We start from the raw sequence: 18,281 nt of genomic DNA, 5'->3' as shown, positions 1-18,281 counted from the left end.
ACCAACTTTTGTCATCTATTCACACCACACACACCTTTCACGACATGGTCATGATTTTATTACTTGTATGTTTTTACCCGCCTTACCGCGAGGAATTTTATGGCCCTTATACAGCCGCTTATCACAATCATTGTCCATGTTTTTAGTAAGATGAACTGGCTCTCTTTGGCCGTGAAATGGCCCTTGCGCCATAAAACATCAAACATCATCATAGTGGCACTAGATGTGACCTTGTGTCTAAACGATACAAGCAAAACCAAAGTGTATAGAAATTGGCTGTGAGAGCCACCTGCACACTTTAAACATGCGGCGGACCTTGGGAAATATTTTTTTTGTCGAATTAATTCTTCCCGACTTCTAGCAACAGCTCCCTATTGAATAGCTGGCATAAATTTCCAACAATTATTATTGCTCCACTCAGTCAAATTGTGAAGCTAACACATCAATTCTATATTTGGCTTGCAAAGTTTTTTTTTTTCATTACAGAACTTCGATGTTACTGAAGCATAATCACGAGGGGCACGCACTTCTGTCAAATTCGCCAACCTAGTGCATTTTACGAACTATAAATGCTCATCGGTTCGCGCAAAAGTCCAAGAAAATCGCTGTGTTGCCCAAGTCGGCAAATTCAAAAAAATTCAGGTCAAGTGGCTGAACTAACTACTAGAAAGTGCTGGGTGCACGAGAAATAAATTTAACATGCCAAAATCGATGACCGAAAAGCGTCGATCACCGGTGATCGATTTGAATAGGCGTGATAACGATGATAACGAAAGAGTTAAAGGTGTCTAACGACGCTGAGATGAAGGCATGGTAACGTGGAGCGGTGACTTATGCCTTATTCTATGTTATTTAAATAATTTTTATCATCCACAAGTCGCGGCTGGCTGATTTTGTTAATAATGCAGACGAACAGCCGCTTTGACTGGTGAGCTCGCTGACCAAGTGCAAAAAGAACCAAATGCATTGGCATCGGAAAAGGCATTGTTCCACGATGGTGCCCAGCAGCAGCGTGTAGGAAACTATGAACAGAGTGACTAAACATCAGCTTTGGATTGTCTGCAGCTCAAAATCAAGCCATTGGGAAAAGCAGGAGAGTCGCATTGCATAGCAATGGTGGCCCCCATGCTTAGTAAACGGCGGTGGTTTCTAGTGTTGGCAACGCATGTTTTAGTCTTCGTAGTCGTATTTTTATGTTCTGAAAATGCATCAAAATGTCTAAGATTGTGTTTACTGCATGAAATAAATATCTGAGCATAAAATTGCATTGTCAAATTTTATTGAAGTGGAACGGCAGAAGAAAAAGTGTTTGTTTAGCTAGAATATTTATGCATGGACTCTTGTGGACTGCTGATGGGAAACCGAGAATTTTTCGTTGTAGCAGAAATTTCGTTGAAATGGTGTTCGTTGTGGTGGGGTAAATAAAGTTGCTTTCGTTTCTCCTGCAGGAACGTGAGAAGCACAAGAGTTCATCGGAGAAGCATAGGGATAGCACTTCTCCTGTGAAGATCAAGCAGGAAGCGGGAACTTCTAAAAAATCTGGGGCTGAAGGCATGCCCCCACCTCCAGCAAAGGTGAAGACTGAAGTGTCATCGCCACCCCACCCTCCGGCTCCACGGATGACCCTTGAGACCGAGACTGTAGACATCAGTGAGATCAAGGGCGAGGTGCTTAGCGATGATGATGTGCCACTGGTATGTCTTCTTCTTCACCGTCTTACATCACATCAAGATTTGACTACAGTCATTTTATTAAGGAGGGACGTGGCTTTTGTATCGCGTAAAAGTGGCAAAAAAAAAAATTGGTATTTTGAAAAGCAATTTTTCAGTTTCTGGAACCCTTTTATCCGATTCCAAAATATCTAACCTGAAAACCATGCAGAAGTGCTTCGAAAAATTTGTTTCACCCTCCTAGGTAGCAAAAATTATTCTGGAAATTGCGAGAAAATAGGTATTTTAAAATAATTATAGATTCACGATGGCGCGGCTGGAGCCGGCTACTTGGGCTTATCGGAAAGAGCATTTTTCAGTGTTAAATTTATCTAGTGAAATTCGTCAGCAGAAAAGGTTGACTGATTTTAATATAATCAATTATATCTTTTGTTTCTACACAGTCTGCACGTAAGCCACAGCAAAGGCTGTCTGATACCTCATCTGTCAAAAACAAGCGTGCTTTGGAGTCAGATTCTGAAGAAGATGAACCCCTTGCTATCAGGTAACTAAAGTTTGTGTGTAGCATTCTCTACTCTTATTTGAAATGCAATGTAGTTTTTATCATTGACATTGTGTTGTAAAACCTGCATAGTGCCCCAGACTAACCTTTAGAATGTGCACATTTGTTTGACACTATTTACGTACAACACATTTGCTAGGCATATTTTCATTTTATTTTTTGTGAAAGGTAAACAACAGAAGCTGTAACTAAGATAAGAAGGATGTTTTGAATTCTTTTGCTGTACACAAGGCGCAATGTGACATAGTGTAAGCCCCACCGCAGTAATCTAGTGGCTAAGGTACTCGGCTGCTGTGACCCGCAGGTCGGGGGGATCGAATCCCGGCTTGGCGGCTGCATTTTCGATGGAGCCAGAAATTCTGTAGGCCCGTGTGCTCAGATTTGGGTGCACGTTAAAGAACCCCAGGTGGTCAAAATTTCCAGAGCCCTCCACTACGGCGTCTCTCATAATCAACACATCGACACATTCATAATCAACACATTCAACACATCGACACTGTTGACGACCATAAAACGATTGAAAGAAACATCGTGAACGCCTGCAACCCCTTAGCACTTTTCAGTGCGATTGCGCATGCACACGTGGACATGCGCCATCGCACTGAAAAGTGCGAGCAGATTTTTGACATGGTGGCATCATTTGCCGAGAGAAGAGTGCAATTTTTATCTGACTTTGAGAATATATTGTGAAGTCCAGGTTGCGTGCTGTGCTATAATATTTAGCTCGCGTGTTCTCGGTAGCTTCGACGACCTATCGGCAGTGTTTGCTGGCCATGCTGAAAAAGTGTTGCAGGGGCCATTTAAGGGGGGAGGCTACCATCGGATACCAACTTTTTTGTTTATTGAGATATCTTAATGAAATTTTCAGGATAGACTTATAGCAAAAGCATTAGAAGAACTACAAAATTTCATCAAATTATGTTCACTGGTTTTCAAGTTACAGCAGAATATCAGGGTAGTGCACATGGTTCTCTTATTACAGGCCTGGAGAACTTTCAAAAGGTGCTGGAACTGTGAAATTAACTATGATTCCCAGATTGATACTCCAGGGGGTAACAGAGCCCTTTTTTTGAATTTCCTTGCTGAAAAGTTTTAGCAGACCATCAAACTTTGTGTTTGTGATTAGGATATTATCAATCAAATTTTGATTAAATGTAATAAATAACACACACAATATATTGAAAAAATGGGCTTGTCACCGCCTCAGAAATTTATTCATGTACATAATAAAAAAAGACTTTTGGAAATCCAGTGAGTGGTTCCAGAGATATGGCTGGAATAAGCAGCCTCACTAGCCAAAAAAGTAATTTTGTGAAAACGACGTTTGAAAGTTTTGAGCACATAGGCAGTTCTAAAATGAACCTGCAGCGTAACTGGAGGTCTCCTTTGGCACTCTCTTTCTTTGCCGCCTTTCCATCTTCTCTAGGGATCGCTTCTTAGCCTTTTTCAAGCGCAGAGAATCTTTCTCGGCTGCCCGTTGAATGGCCAGGTGTTAGCCCCACTGATGAAGCTAGCTCTTGGGTGGCCCTGTAGCAGCCAGCATTGTATCTTAGCACTGCATCATGCAGTGCTGTCTCCACAGCAATCAGTGACGCATGCTGCTCTTTGGGCATGAGGGACCACAGCACAGAGTGAAAGGACTCTGATGCATTCTGCGTCTTTGCTCCCAGGCAGCCTTGCAGAAGAGAAGCCTGTGAGAGCCTCTCATAAATGGGTAGAAGTGCATCTGCAACATAGCGTGGCAGCTTGTACGAATGCTTCGGAGGTGGAACACCGGTAATCTTGCTGGCATTGTGACGACACCAGGGGTCTGCACCCTCTGGGCACAAGTCGTGGTGCGGCTCCTCATCCGTCGACGTCACATGGTGGTACGATGCCATCACTGCCCGCCGCATTGCAGCCACATCATCGGAATTGTTCCGTAGGGCCCAGCCATAATAATCTGTCAACTTGTCGATGAGGGCCTTTGTCAGCCTGCCCTTCCCTCCCAAAGCCTTGCCACTTTTCTGCACAAGGTTGCGAAGTGCAGTCCCCATCCTTTTCTGAACGTGGTTCAGGCATTCCTCTTTTGAAATGGGGACCAGTCCATAAACATTTTTTTGTACAAGGGCAGAGAAGGTGGCACTATCTCCATCAGACACGAGCGTTGTGTAACGGAGGTTGTGCTTCGACAGTGAGCGTGAAAAGAGGATGATAGCTGCCTCAACCTCCATTCTCCCTGATTTAGAGTCGGTGTTTTTCTGGCACACATGATTCTCCAGCCAGCATGCATAGTCTGCGTCTCTAGGCTTTGGCCCTACTTGGCAACCAAGGCACTGATTAGACAGAACAACGGCGTCCAAGATAAGGCGCGTATGGTATTCCATAATTGCCCCGACTCCAATATGGGATGTGTGCCCACGCTTGTGCCATGTTCCATCATAACAAACTGTTATATCTCTGGTGAAATATTGATCCATTTCTTTGTAAGTGACTTTTACAGCAGAAGCAGATTCTGCATAGAAATTTTCTATGCATTGTGTCTGCGGTTCCCTGAATTCCTTCAGGTGCTTCTGAAAGGTCTTGTGATGGAGGCCACGATGGGACACGTTCATCGCTGTCCAAAAGTCGTTGAGAGCTGTTTGTCCCTTGCCTATTTGTTTTGTTGCCATAATGGCTCTTACATTCACATCAAAGGCCTTTGTGTCATCCTGACGAGATGAACTCCATGAGCTTGAAACTACTCCACAATGCAAGCATACTAGCTCAAGCTTTGCAGCAAGTCCAAGTTGGGTGCCTCCTCGTACCTTCATCCCAATCGCGGTGCACCGGTGGCACGTGGTCCGAGATAGCAGGTCGTCTAGGGCATCCATTTGCACAAGGAAAAATTTTTCGCCTTCACTTGTAGCGGTGGCAGCTTCATGATCGCGCTCCATTGCCTGAAATTTCCGCTCCGTCGCTGGCATAGCGCCAAGTTCTCTTTGCACAGCAGCGCGTTGTTGATCCGCCGCCTCTTTCTCCTCGCACGTCAGGAAACTTGTTCGCAAATGCACAGTTGACGACGCGATCGCACTCGAGGCCGATGAAAGAGAAGATGCGGAAGCCACTGTCGATGAGCACGAGACACCAGGCGCACTTGTAACGACAAATTCTTGCACCGGCGGAGCAGGAGTCCCGTTGCTAGGCGCGTCGATGCGACCACTCTCTTGCGTAGATGAAGCAGAAGCTGCCCCACAGGTACCGTCGGCGCGATCACCGTCGGCGCACGTGCGAGCGGAGAGCCTCGTTGCGCGGACAAGCTTCATAGCTCGCTTCCTTGCACCGAACGATTGTAGCGTCTTCTTTTTCGTTGGGCGCATCGTGAGCGAACACAACAATGGTCTCGTATAGACAGTTGAAAATCGTCTCGTAAAGACGGTTGAAAATCGTTTCGAAGACAGTTGAAACGTGGAGAGTATGCGAACGGCTGCAACGATACACGGAAGCGAGCGGAACACAAAGACGCCGGACGGAGGAGCAGCAGACGAGCGGCCGCATTATGCGCAAGAGCGCTACGTCATCGCGTGCAGCAGCCAATGGCAGTCGCGGGCTCCCCCGCGTCCTTGGGGAGCGCGCGCTTCGCCCAATCCCAGCTGCGCGCCTCAGCCGCGGGAAACTTGAAAGCTCTCGCGAGCACTTCAATCATGAGCGGCTTGCTCCTCTCCTGCGCTGCCGCCGGCGACGCAGGTGGCGGGGAAAGAAAGAGCAAGAATTCACAAACAAAACAACACCAAAATGGCGGCGCTCCGTCGAGCGGTCGAGAAACTGCGATCACGCCAAGTTCGGGTATTTTGAGCGCTCGCGTGCCGCTCGAGGGCCGCCGCGGCATGTTCTAAACTTTATTTCAAATTGTTTCGCGACGAATTAGACGTTGATATTTACAGAAAAGGTAGTTTATGACACATACTGCCCGAGTATGTGGTTTGGCAAAAATCGACTTTTTCGCGATTTTTCGGTTTTCAAAGGCCGCGTCCCCCCTTAAATTTGGAGTAAGGCTTTGCAACAAAGCATATTTCCTCTGAATAGGAGTTTTCACAGCTTAGCATAGCTGTACTGCAGTGAAAACACCTTTACAGGCGGCTACATGCAGTTTACATCTTTTCAATGTCCAATACTTTAAAATATTCGATAATTTAAATTTGAATCGAAAAGAATTCGAATATTATACTATTCGTACAAATATTTGAAGTATTCGAATATATGCACAAGCCTACTATAAAGCTTATGTGGTACTGTTGTTTCTAACAGTAACGTGATGATGTCACACTGTAGGTCACAGAAAGCTTCCAAGAAGAGCAAGTCTGAAGAAAAAGTCAAGAAGAAGCGGAAAGCTGACGACAGTGATTATGAAGATGATATTAAGGTCTGCATTTTTATTTATTCCTTGCATAGTTTTACTATAAATATTCAAAACAAGTGCCCGTAGTCTGATAGAAACTTGCCTATTGGTGTGTTTTCATGTCTATAGGACAGTCAGAATAGAACTACCGCTCACCGCAACTACTGCAAATGACTCTGTCGAAATTATCACTGAAATATTACCGTTTGGTTCTGACGACACTCGGCCAGTGCCCACAGCACTGATAAAATTGCAACTGATATCACGTAATCGTGGTGGACCACCATGCTGAATGCATGCTAGTAATCCGCAAGAATCCCCCTTCCCCCCAAAAGCAACTCTGGCTCAAATGGTTATTGGCGTCAATGATACAGGCAAACCTAGATATAATGAAATTGATAAATTCCTGGAAAAAATTTGTTATAAAAAGGGTTTCGTTATATGGAGGTTCAGTACGAAAATTCAGAAAATAAACGCACAAATCGAACAAAAGGCAGACTGGCTGCAGAGTTTACCCAAAACTCATATTTAGCGGTAAAAAGCTGCGTTACTATTGCGATAGCAATTATATGGACGCTCTCGACGAGTTTTGCCCTTGTCACCATTTTCCGTAACAAGTCCAAATTGATAACATGCCACGGCGCAGCATAACTTTCACGAGCGGGTGAAAGCGTGCAAGCGCTGCAGAAGCAGAGATCAAAAGAGTCTACCCATTTCTATCGCCTGGAAGGCGCATAAGGTACGCTATTTACTGGCGTAATGAACCCACTCGTATAATGAACTCCCCCTTCCCCCCCACCTTGGTCTTTGAAAAAAGAAAAACAAATTTTAATGTATCTCTTCATTTTATTTCGGCGTGATAGCCAGTGCCGTTCACTATCGAAACAACGGTAAATCGACGCAATAAAAGTCAAAGCATAGTTTCGCAACCGTGCTAAACAGTTGCGATCAGCGCAAACTCGTACGACGTCAATAAAAATTCAAAGTCGCACTTTTTGCGACAGAGCGCCATCTGTAGAATGCAGGAGAAACCTCCTTGATTATAGCACCACGCAAACACAACTGCACGAGAACAAAGCAGAAAAACAAATGCATAGCCTTCGAGTGGTGCCCATTGCCTGCTATCTCAAAGACCATGCAAAGAGCCCACCGCGCCGACGGCACAACGGCCACGTTTGTGCACCGCCATCCGATGCTGCATTTTTATTGTCGGGTTTGTCTGTTTGTTAAGGGAGAAAACAAGAGAGGGTTACAGAAACGATTCGTCGCGCATTTTGTGGGCCAGAACAAGCAATACCGTCATGCGAAGTTTGCGCTCTTATAACTCTTGTGACTTTTTCTCCCACGTAATAAACCCTCCCCCTGAATTGAAGTCAAAAAATAAAAGCGGTTTCATTACATGAATAAATACAATAAATCCCCACTTGTTCGAACTGCCGTTAAATGCTCAAACAGAAAGGAAACCACCTGACTTGAACAAGCATGAAAAAAAAAAACGCGGAGGGGTGGGGGAGGTGGGATCCTTTAGCAACAATGAACTTTGATTTTAAAGGCAGTCGCGATACCTGGTGCATTTGCTACATTGGCAAGTATCGGTGCACTTTCAACTTGAAAAAGCTGTGTGAAAAGAGCACTTCTCCCTGGAGCGGCAGTCTTTGCTCACACCAGCATAACATTACAAATTTTTGCTATCGTGTTATTGCATTGCATTAAACGCGCCGTCGTGTTATTGCCAGAACTAATCAGGTAATCGCAAAAGCCATGAGATTGCGAACTCTCAGCAAGGCGCAAAACTGAAGCATGTGACGAGTCAACCTCCAAAGATTCATGTTCTCGCAGAGTTTCCATCAGCACCTAATCTGACATTTTCTCAGTAGTAATGATGCGGTTGTCCGCGTTTGAAAAAAATTAAAAGCAAATAAAAAAGCAGGCATCGTCAGGGGCCGCAACATGCGTGTGCAGTAAAATCATGCATGCACGCACTGCGTCCAAAATGAAGAGCGAACACCACAGACACGGATACCACGTAAAACTATTGCGTAAAGCGCCCTCCATATGTAGATGGTTCCACATGTGTGACGCTAACTAAAAGCGTGGCACTCCCAACTCAACAGTGGGTTATGTTTTCCTTTTATATTTATTTGTTTTTGGTTTGGAGGCAGAAGGGGCACATGTGTCCACAGCGGAAGAACGGTGGCAACACCACCTCGTGGGGTGCAGGCCCGCCTCGTGCTCACCTGTGCGCAAACACGAGCGCTCGCTTTTGCCTGCTGCGACGCGCGAGCCGCTGCCACTTCACGCTTTGTCAGTGGTGGGGCACCCAAGGGAGAGTCATGCTCGTACCGAATTCCGTGGCAAATTTCCTAGGCTGTCCGTGGGGAAAATTCGTTATACAGTTAAACTTCGTTATAACGAAATTGGAGGGCCGCCGCTATTTGCTCGTTATAACCAATATTTCGTTATAGCCGTAGTGGGCATTTACCGCCAATATTATGCACTGTACTTACCCCCAAAAAATAGTGGGCGAAGTAGCATCCCGCCGCACGGTGGTATGCAACAAAATAACCGCATTCCCAAATAAAAAGAAAAAAGTCATGCACCTGTTTTAATGCACTTCAAAATACACAGCTTGCATTTCAGGCAGACTTAGCTGCAAAGAAGTCCGTAATTGGATGTTGATGCATCTTCCTGATGCGAACGATGGCTCGCTCAGCTGCGACCGCAATGTTCAAGCCATCTTCGCCGCCCTCGTGAGCGCCGAAGTAGCGGCGCAGTACGTCCACCACGTCTAATGCCTCCGACGCCGTCGGCACGTTTGTCTCCTGTTCGTCGACAGAGTCATCGTCACTGGTTTCGTTACGATCACTGACAGCGCGCACAATATCGTCATCCAGGAGCTGCTCCGTTGCCACCACTTCCAAGTCTGCACTTACATAGTCGCAAAACGACTCGCTGTCGGGCACGACACCGGCGTCGCGAAATGCCGTCCATGATGCAGCGACTTCGTCTGATGTGGCAAAACCGTCCGGCACAGTGGGCTCGTCTGATGGCTCAACGTTGGTGTCTGGTGCAGCGGCAAATGAGGAGTGTCGAAAGCAGTTTGCGATCGTGGTCGCCGTCACACTCATCTACGCCGCCTCAAGCATTTCGAGCGCAGCGTACAAGTCAACATCGGTGTCTCGCTTCATCCTCATGTTGAGCAGGAGCTTGTCTATCACAGAGCTGCTCCGTTGCCACCACTTCCAAGTCTGCACTTACATAGTCGCAAAACGACTCGCTGTCGGGCACGACACCGGCGTCGCGAAATGCCGTCCATGATGCAGCGACTTCGTCTGATGTGGCAAAACCGTCCGGCACAGTGGGCTCGTCTGATGGCTCAACGTTGGTGTCTGGTGCAGCGGCAAATGAGGAGTGTCGAAAGCAGTTTGCGATCGTGGTCGCCGTCACACTCATCTACGCCGCCTCAAGCATTTCGAGCGCAGCGTACAAGTCAACATCGGTGTCTCGCTTCATCCTCATGTTGAGCAGGAGCTTGTCTATCACACGCTTGCGGTAACCTGCCTTCAGCGACATAATCACGGCTTGGTCAAGCGGCTGTATTTTTGCTGTGCAGTAGGCAGGAAGGAACAGCAGCTCGATGTTTTGAAGCACGGCAGCGGTATGGTGGGCGGTGCAGTTATCTAAAACAAGGCACACCTTGCGGTTCGCCTTTGCCAGCTTCTCGTCCGATTCGCAAAGCCATTTTGAAAAAATCTCCCTGGTCATCCAGGCTTTGCGATTGGCTACGTACTTGACTGGGAGCTGCCTCTTACCCTTAAAGCAGCGAGGGGATGCACTTTTGCCAATTACGAAAATTGGCAGCTTCTCAGAGCCGGTCATGTTTGCACAAAGTAGCGCAGTGATCCGCAGCTTACTTTGTTTGCCGCCATGGCACGGCTCGCCTTTGAGGGCTGACATCTTGTGCGGCAACATCTTGAAAAAGAGAGCGGTTTCGTCCGCGTTAAAAATATCCTCCGCGCTGTAGTTTTCTAGCAGCCGCACGATGTTTTCTTTCGCCCACTTGGTAGCCTCTGCTTCGTCGACAGATTGCGATTCGCCGCAGACCGCTCTCCCGACAATGTCGTGGCGCTCCTTGAAGCGGCGTTGGAGCCAACCCGAACTTGCTACGAAGTTGTCATAGCCCATGATGCAGGCAAAGTCTCTCGCTTTGCTTTGAAGCAAGGCGCCGCTCACCGGCAGATTCACGGCCCGCGTGTCCAAGAACCATTTAAAAACTGCCCTTTCGACCGCTTCAAAGGCAGGTGCCCTCATCCTCTTAGCGCTTCCTTTCACGCCACGTGCAACAGTGTCGATGATGGACTCCTGCTTGCTCAAGATGGTTGACAGTGTGCTCGTCGATACGCCAAAGTCTCTTGCCACATTGCCTTTCTTGGTCCCCGATTCGACTGCTGTTATCATAGCCGCCTTCTGATCTAGCGTTATGCGCTTTCCCTTCCCGCCTGGCGCATTCATGTTGCTGGAATCACGAGCGCAGCACGATAAAAGATAAGGCGGAAGTGGTCGAAAAAGAAAGGAAACACGCACGCAAAAGCAACGCGGCTCACGTCGGCGAGCGACAACACTTGCAAAGTGACTGTGAAGAGGAAGGGCCAGAAGGGGTGCTCTTTTGCGCTGCCCTCTAGGAACCGGTTACTCAAGGGGAAGGGGGTATGTGAGATTAGAAAACGCGCCTCAGCGCCACGAGAAAGGGGAGAGAGAGAATGTAAAGAAGACACAAAAGAAAAGAAGAGGGCGAGACGTTCGCGGAGCTGCTGAGCGCTCCGCTGTCGGTGGTAGCCAAGCAGCGCACGTGCAGCGACCTCTTCTCCAGAAACAGCGCGTGCCGTTTGTTTTGCGCGCGTTGCTGCAGGGCGCGTGGTGGCAGTTTCGAACTGCTAAATACAGTTCTCGCGTTGCGCGGCATCTCAAATTCGCATTGTGCAATGTCGTGACATCGGCTCAAAATTTTACTTCCTAACAAAATTTGTTTGTTATATCCCATAACAGGCAAATTCTGCCTCGTTAAAACGAGGTTTTGATTACATTGGTTTGTATGGGGACTTTCTAGGGGAATTAGGACTTGCTCGTTGTATCCATTATTTCGTTATAGCCGTCTCGTTATAACGAGGTTTAACTGTATCAAAGCTGTGTTCCTCTATTACTTTGTTACATAGAGGTCGCAAATACATGTGCTTGTTTGGAGCAACGGCGGGGAATAGAGCAACTTAGTTATATCGAGAAATTTGTTATATGGAGGTTTGTTTTAGCAGGAGGTAAGTTTATTTACAGAAAGGCAGAGAGGTCGGCCTGAGCGATAGCTTGCTCTAGCCTGCTACTCTACACTGGGGGAAGGGAAAGGGGAAAAGAAAGATTAATGGATGACGATGGTGAGATAGAGAGGTGAGTATGTAGTGTTCTTTCTAGCCGAGACATTTTATAGCCGCGCACATAGTCCAGTTGTTTCTAAAAAGGTAATAACTGCTCTTGTGACCGCAGTTGCACTGTTGGTGTCTGGCCAAGGGCCCAACATGGTCTCATCAGTTAATGACCTACTGCGATATAGTTCAGTAGAAGAAATCGGTGTTTGTCGTTCACGTGCGTATGCTGGGCAGACACAAAATATGTGCTCAAGTGTTTCTGGCACATCACAGTGTTCACAATTAGGACCGGTGTCACTGCGACTGATGATATGTGCATAACGGGTTGTGTACGCTACACCAAGACAAATGCGGTGGATCATACTTGTGAGTTGCCGTATCAATTTAGGAGGCATGCGGCACCTCATTTCCGGGACCCATTCGTGAAGTCGCTGGTGTCGCTGTTCCGGTTTGGTTCAGTGCTGAAGTGTGTAGCTGCGCATCATGCAGCGAAGCAGGGCGTTCCTATCAGCTCGTGAAAACGCAATGCGTACTTCAGGGGCACTGCTTAAGGCATTTTTAGCTTCAGCGTCTGTCTCTTCGTTTCCCATCACGCCGCAATGAGCAGGAATCCACTGGAAAGATATTAGATGACCATTTGTTGAAGCAACCTGAATAAGTTCTGTGATTTCTATTGCCAAGCTGTAATACGGACCTTGCTTCATGATGCAATTAATGGTTTGCAAAGCGGGTTTGGCATCACAGAAAATCGTCCAGGCTCGAGGTCGCTCTCCGGAAATAAACCTTATTGCCTCCCAAATAGCGACAAGCTCTGCGGCAGTTGATGTGGCTTTATGGTCCACTTTGAATCGTCGAGCAATATCCATGTCTGGGATGACAAAGGCTGCGGCGGAGGTGTTTAGCGTGGTGGATCCGTCGGTGTACACGTGCAGAGAATCACTGTACGTTATAAATGTGATATAGGGTCAGTTGTCTGAGGCCAACAGAAGAAATGAGCGACTTCTTCGTAATTCCAGGTATCGTAAAAGAGACAGGTGGTTTAGGCAGGACCCATGGAGGCACTGCAGGGGCATTTGGCGGAGAAAACCTTGATGGTATAATATTTTCATGCCGCGATATTTCTCTTGAGAAACTGCAATCTGGGTGAGTGGCGGGTAGTACTGACAGTGGGTGCTGTCTGTGTCTGCTCAGTAATCGGAGGTGAACTCTAAGTGGCTCGCAGAGCATGTATACACTGATGGGACAAGCCCGAGCCTCTGCGATTGTCCCATTTGTTGAAGTACAGCGCGGTAGACCCAAGCATCTTCGTAAGCATTGAGCTTCAACACTCTCTAGTGTCTTCACACAACTAGGTCTTATATTGGAGAGCACCGGCATGCTGTATCGAATGTATCCCACAAATAGAGCATTGTACAATTGAAGTAGCGATGATTCTGATGGGCCCCATCTTGCTCCTGCTACGTGGCGAAGAATGAGAGCAAAGCTCTTCAATTTAGATTTAAGTACTGCGACATGCCTTGTCCGCGATAGATCTCTGTGTACGACAACCCCAAGGAACTTGTGGTGCGCTACAGCAGGTATCGCTGTCCCATTAATAAATATCGGGTATTGCGACATATGCTTGCGCGTGAACGCAAGCACTGCGCATTTGTCGATTGAAAGAGTGAGCCCCTGACGTCGTAGATATTTGTATGTGATCGTCACTGCACGCTGTAGTTTAGCTCGCAATTGCGGACGAGTAGTTCCGGATGCCCATATGCATATGTCATCAGCGTATGCACTGATCTTCACCGTGCTGGGAAGTTCTGCTGCTAGGCCGATCATTGTGACATTGAATATGATCGGGCTGAGAACTCCTCCTTGGGGAACACCACGATGAACCTTATATCGATGGGTGTCTCCGTTACTTGTCATGTAAATGGTGCGGTCCCTAAGGTAGCTAAAAATCCAAGCGTACAGTCGTCCACCCATGTCGAAATCTTCTAGTGCGTCAAGGATCGCATAATGCAGCACATTATCGTAGGCACCCTTAATGTCTAAGAAAACCGCCGCCACTAGTCTGCGTCGGCTTCTTTCCTCTTCAACGCTGGTGATCAAGTCGACCACACCATCAATGGCAGATTGGCCTCTTCTGAAGCCGTTCATAAATGCAGGAAAGGAGTTGTTGCTCTCTAGAAGCCACTCTAATCGTGCTAGTATCATTCTTTCCATCGCTTTTCCGCCGCAGCTGGCTAACGCGATTGGTCTGTAGGAGGAAAGTGCATAAGGACACTTCCCCGGCTTAAGCAATGCAATAATGCGACTGCATTTCCAATTAGATGGGACTTCTCCTGACTCCCATAAGGTGTTATAATGAGATAACAGGATACGTCGTGCTTCTGTATCAAGATGGTTGAGTGCAGCATACGTGATTCCGTCGGGTCCTGGTGCCGATGATCGGCGGGAGGCAGAAATCGCAGCGTCAAGCTCATGTATTGTAAAACGTACATCAAGGCACTCCTCAGACGATGGAGGTGCAATGGTAGTAAGAGGCTCATTAGTGGCAAGACCATCAGTGGTGTCCATGATGAGGCTACAGTAGTCACTGCACGCTATCTCAACTTCTGTCTGTCCCTGATGTAAAGCAACAGCTTGAAATGGTTGACGTTGTTGGGGAGTTGTCTGCAAACTTTGTACGACCCGCCAGATCTTAGATAGAGGTTGCCTGGGGTCCAGAGATCCACAGAAATTTCTCTAACGTTGCCTGTCAATCTTGTCAAGATGCCGAAGAACATGTCGTTGATCTCTACGACAGGCGGAAAGGTCTGAAGGCCACTTCGTTCGTTTGTATCGGCGTTCGGCACGGCGACGGATTGCACGAAGGGCCTCGTATTGGGAGTCAACTGCTGATCTCTGCATCGGTAGGTTAACCTGTTTGGTTGTGTCACGCAGTGAAGAAGCAATGATGTTCTCTACCTCGGATGGATCAGTCGTGTGCTCACAGCCAGACTTGACAGATGCCTTGAACAGTGTCCAGTCGGTTTGACGGATGTAGCGTGTGTGCGTGCGGCGAAACCACCTGAACTGAACATAGGTTGGAAGGTTATCACTGCCACGAGTGTCCAAATCTGTGCACCAACATGCGGAAGACTGAAGGCTTTTGGAAACGAAACAGAGGTCGAGGCAGCTGCTGTAGGACGTGCCACGAACAAATGTAGGTGATCCGTCGTTGAGTACGCTTAGTCCATAGTTGTATATAAAATTGGCTAAATTCTTTCCGCGATAATTCGTTGTAGTGCTACCCTAGAGAGGATGATGTGCATTAAAATCGCTGATCACAATGTGTGGCCTTTGTGCTGCTTGAAGAATGGTCCCCAGGTGGAAGCAGTCCATCTGTGCACTTGGGTGTATGTATCCTCCTATTACGGAGAATGTCCGCTTTTTATGTGTTATAGTCAGGCTCACGTAATTATTGCTGGTATGCGACGCGACTTCATTTCTCAAGAACGTCAAATCACGGCGTATACAAACGAGAACTTTGCTCGTATGTTGATCACTGCGGGACCAAATCTGGATATATCCAGATATACGAAAAGTTGAAACCATATTCGGTTCACATATAACGATAACAGGAAATTGATATTTAAAAACCCATTGTCTGAAGTCTGACAGACGGCCACGTAGGCCACGAGCATTCCATTGCATAACAAGCGACTGGCGCATGTGTTCTTCGAACATCAGTGCCATGTTCACTTACTAAAGAACCAGTAGAAGAGGCCTCAAAGTTGAAACCATATTCGGTTCACATATAATGATAGCAGGAAATTGATATTTAAAAACCCATTGTCTGAAGTCTGACAGACGGCCACGTAGGCCACGAGCATTCCATTGCATAACAAGCGACTGGCGCATGTGTTCTTCGAACATCAGTGCCATGTTCACTTACCGAAGAATCAGTAGAAGAGGCTCCAAAACCTCAAGTAGCTGCACAGCCGCCTTAGCAGCGGGAGTGTTTAGGCTGCTGAGAATCTTACGCATCGAACCCATCAAATTTTTAAGCATAGCCTTCACATCTGCGTTGTCCATCTTCTTGTTTTCTTCATTGGGGGTAGGGGCACTATGTGATGATGGCGCTACCGTAGCTCTTGACGATAGTGAAGGCCACTGAGTCTCCGACGTGGGGAGAGCCAATGACTGGTTACATTCTACTTGCGTGGACTGTATTGGCATTTGAGCATCTGTATCCTCCTTTCTGGCCGACAAAAGTAGGCTAGGAGGTGGTGAGGGCACAGTTTAGTTTGTCGAATATGATAAGCTATGAGCACTGCTGCTTCTTTTGCGTCGGTGTCGCGAACAATGTTTACGGCGCCGTACAGCCCTTGCAGCTTCTCTGTGAGCGCAGTGGTCTCGAACCATCTTCTTCAGGATACTAATTTCATTCCTCATTTTGGGACAATTCTTTGATGTTGCGTCGTGAGCGCCTGAGCAGTTTTGGCATTTGGCCACAGCATTGCAGTTATCACCATCATGAAGGCCACCGCAATGCTTGCAGGTTATTGCACCCTTGCAAACTGCACTAACGTGCCCAAATTTCATGCATTTATGGCATTGCAGAGGTTTTTGACGTAAGGACGTACTGAGTGCCTCACGTACCCAACTTTTACATGTGTAGGTAACGTCTTCGACTGAAACACTACTTTAACACATCGTGTGCGTCCAAAGCGGTGGAAGCCAAGCACGGGAGCCAACGATGACAGCAGTTTCTCGAGACTCGAGTCTGTTATCTCCTCATCCACATCGTATATAACTCCTATTGTCGTTTCTTCGTCGTACGCGGAGAATGCGCGAACCGGAATGTTTCCTAATTGAACAATCGCTTTCAGCGTGTCCAATAAGGCCTTTGTAGTGACCTCCACGGACAGTATGTTCTTTCAGGTATTTATGCGTATTTCTACGACTTTCCCTGGAGCGATGAGCTCAAAGTACTCTGACAGGCTCTGCCTATTTAGAGTGTTCAAGATGTCTCTCTTCGATGTCGGCACATACGAAATGGTGTACGACCGCATGCTACTCGCCTTTGTCTGTGCTTGCCGGCCAGTCGGCGATGTCCGGCTGATTTTCCTCTTCAGGCGTCGGCTTGGTACGACCACGTAGTCGCTGTCCGAAGCCATATCTTCAACAGAGGAGTCATCAGAATTGTCAACGTGGGCCACGCTTGGGCCGGGGTGAGAACGTGCGTCAGGCGCACTATGATGTGGTCGGCCCGGTCTGGGTGTCTGGATGGGGTTTTGATCCCCCATTCTAAGGGGGAACGCCCCTCCGAGGTGTGTCGATTATTGAAAAATCTTGGCAAAAGAATGAGGAAACTCTCAGAGCTCGAAGCAGAGGCTGTTCTCTGTGACAACTTCTTCTTCCTCCTTTGTTTTAGCAGGTTTAACTGTATTTAAATAGTGTGAAAATTATCCCCTCTAGAACCGCGGACCTGACTCTGGCACCATTAAAATAAAAGCTAATTGAAATGGACTAATCAAACAAATATTGATTGAAGAAGCTGACCAATTTTGTTTAATGTGTGTTGGCCAGGCAATGTTTTTTTGAGTGCTAACAAGCACAGATCTACGTGCAAGGTATGCTGAATTCCTTCAGTGGAATGCAGTTTAGTTATTTTGATTCAGTAAAAGCTTGTTAATTTTGGAAACCAAATGAATGGGTTCATTCTCTGTTCCAAGCAAGCGTATGTGTTACGGCATCACATGTTAATTTGGTCATAATTGGCTGCTACACAGTTCATTCAGATGATCCTCTGAACGTAGCATATAGTATTATAATTCTGGGGAAGAAGGAAAGAAAGGCCTTTGGCAGCAGCTGCCTGCACCAGGAGTCTGTGCCTGTGGGACACAGGCTGTCATTCGACTCACTATCATTAGAAGTGACGTGATAGTAAGTCGCCATCACAGCTCTGTGCATGGCATTAACATTTCCTTTGTGAGATTTAAGCGCCCAGCCGTAATAAGAACTCAACTTAGTGATGAGGTCCCCGGTGAGCTTTCCCCTTCCTCCAAGGGTTTCACAGGCACCTCCTTTTTGTCTTGCTACTAAATTGCGTAGGGCAGTGCCCATACGCTTTTGGACGTGATTGACACAGTCTTACTTTTGTACTTTTATGAAGCCGTAGACATCTGCTTCTTGCAAAGCTAGAAAAATGCGGCTGTCAAGATTGTTGTGTACTTCACGCCAATTTTTAGGGACCTCTCAAAGAGGAGCACAGCTGCCTGAACTTCCATTTTGCCAGCTTT

General features: G+C 47.1%; 1 protein-coding gene across 1 annotated transcript in view; it reads left to right on the top strand.

Annotated features, from left to right (window-relative positions):
* LOC119177294 (DNA topoisomerase I, mitochondrial) overlaps nucleotides 1-18,281 on the top strand; it is a 144,296-nt gene that overhangs the window by 35,274 nt on the left and 90,741 nt on the right. The window contains exons 5-7 of the mRNA XM_075878362.1: nucleotides 1,449-1,694; nucleotides 2,114-2,214; nucleotides 6,523-6,613. Coding sequence (XP_075734477.1) covers nucleotides 1,449-1,694; nucleotides 2,114-2,214; nucleotides 6,523-6,613 — 438 coding nt within the window. The remainder of the gene's footprint in view (nucleotides 1-1,448; nucleotides 1,695-2,113; nucleotides 2,215-6,522; nucleotides 6,614-18,281) is intronic.

This window comes from Rhipicephalus microplus, chromosome X (genome assembly GCF_043290135.1).
Source record: "Rhipicephalus microplus isolate Deutch F79 chromosome X, USDA_Rmic, whole genome shotgun sequence".
NCBI lineage: Eukaryota > Metazoa > Arthropoda > Arachnida > Ixodida > Ixodidae > Rhipicephalus > Rhipicephalus microplus.
Note: the sequence above shows the minus strand (reverse complement) of the source record. Positions and strands in the feature narration are given on the sequence as shown.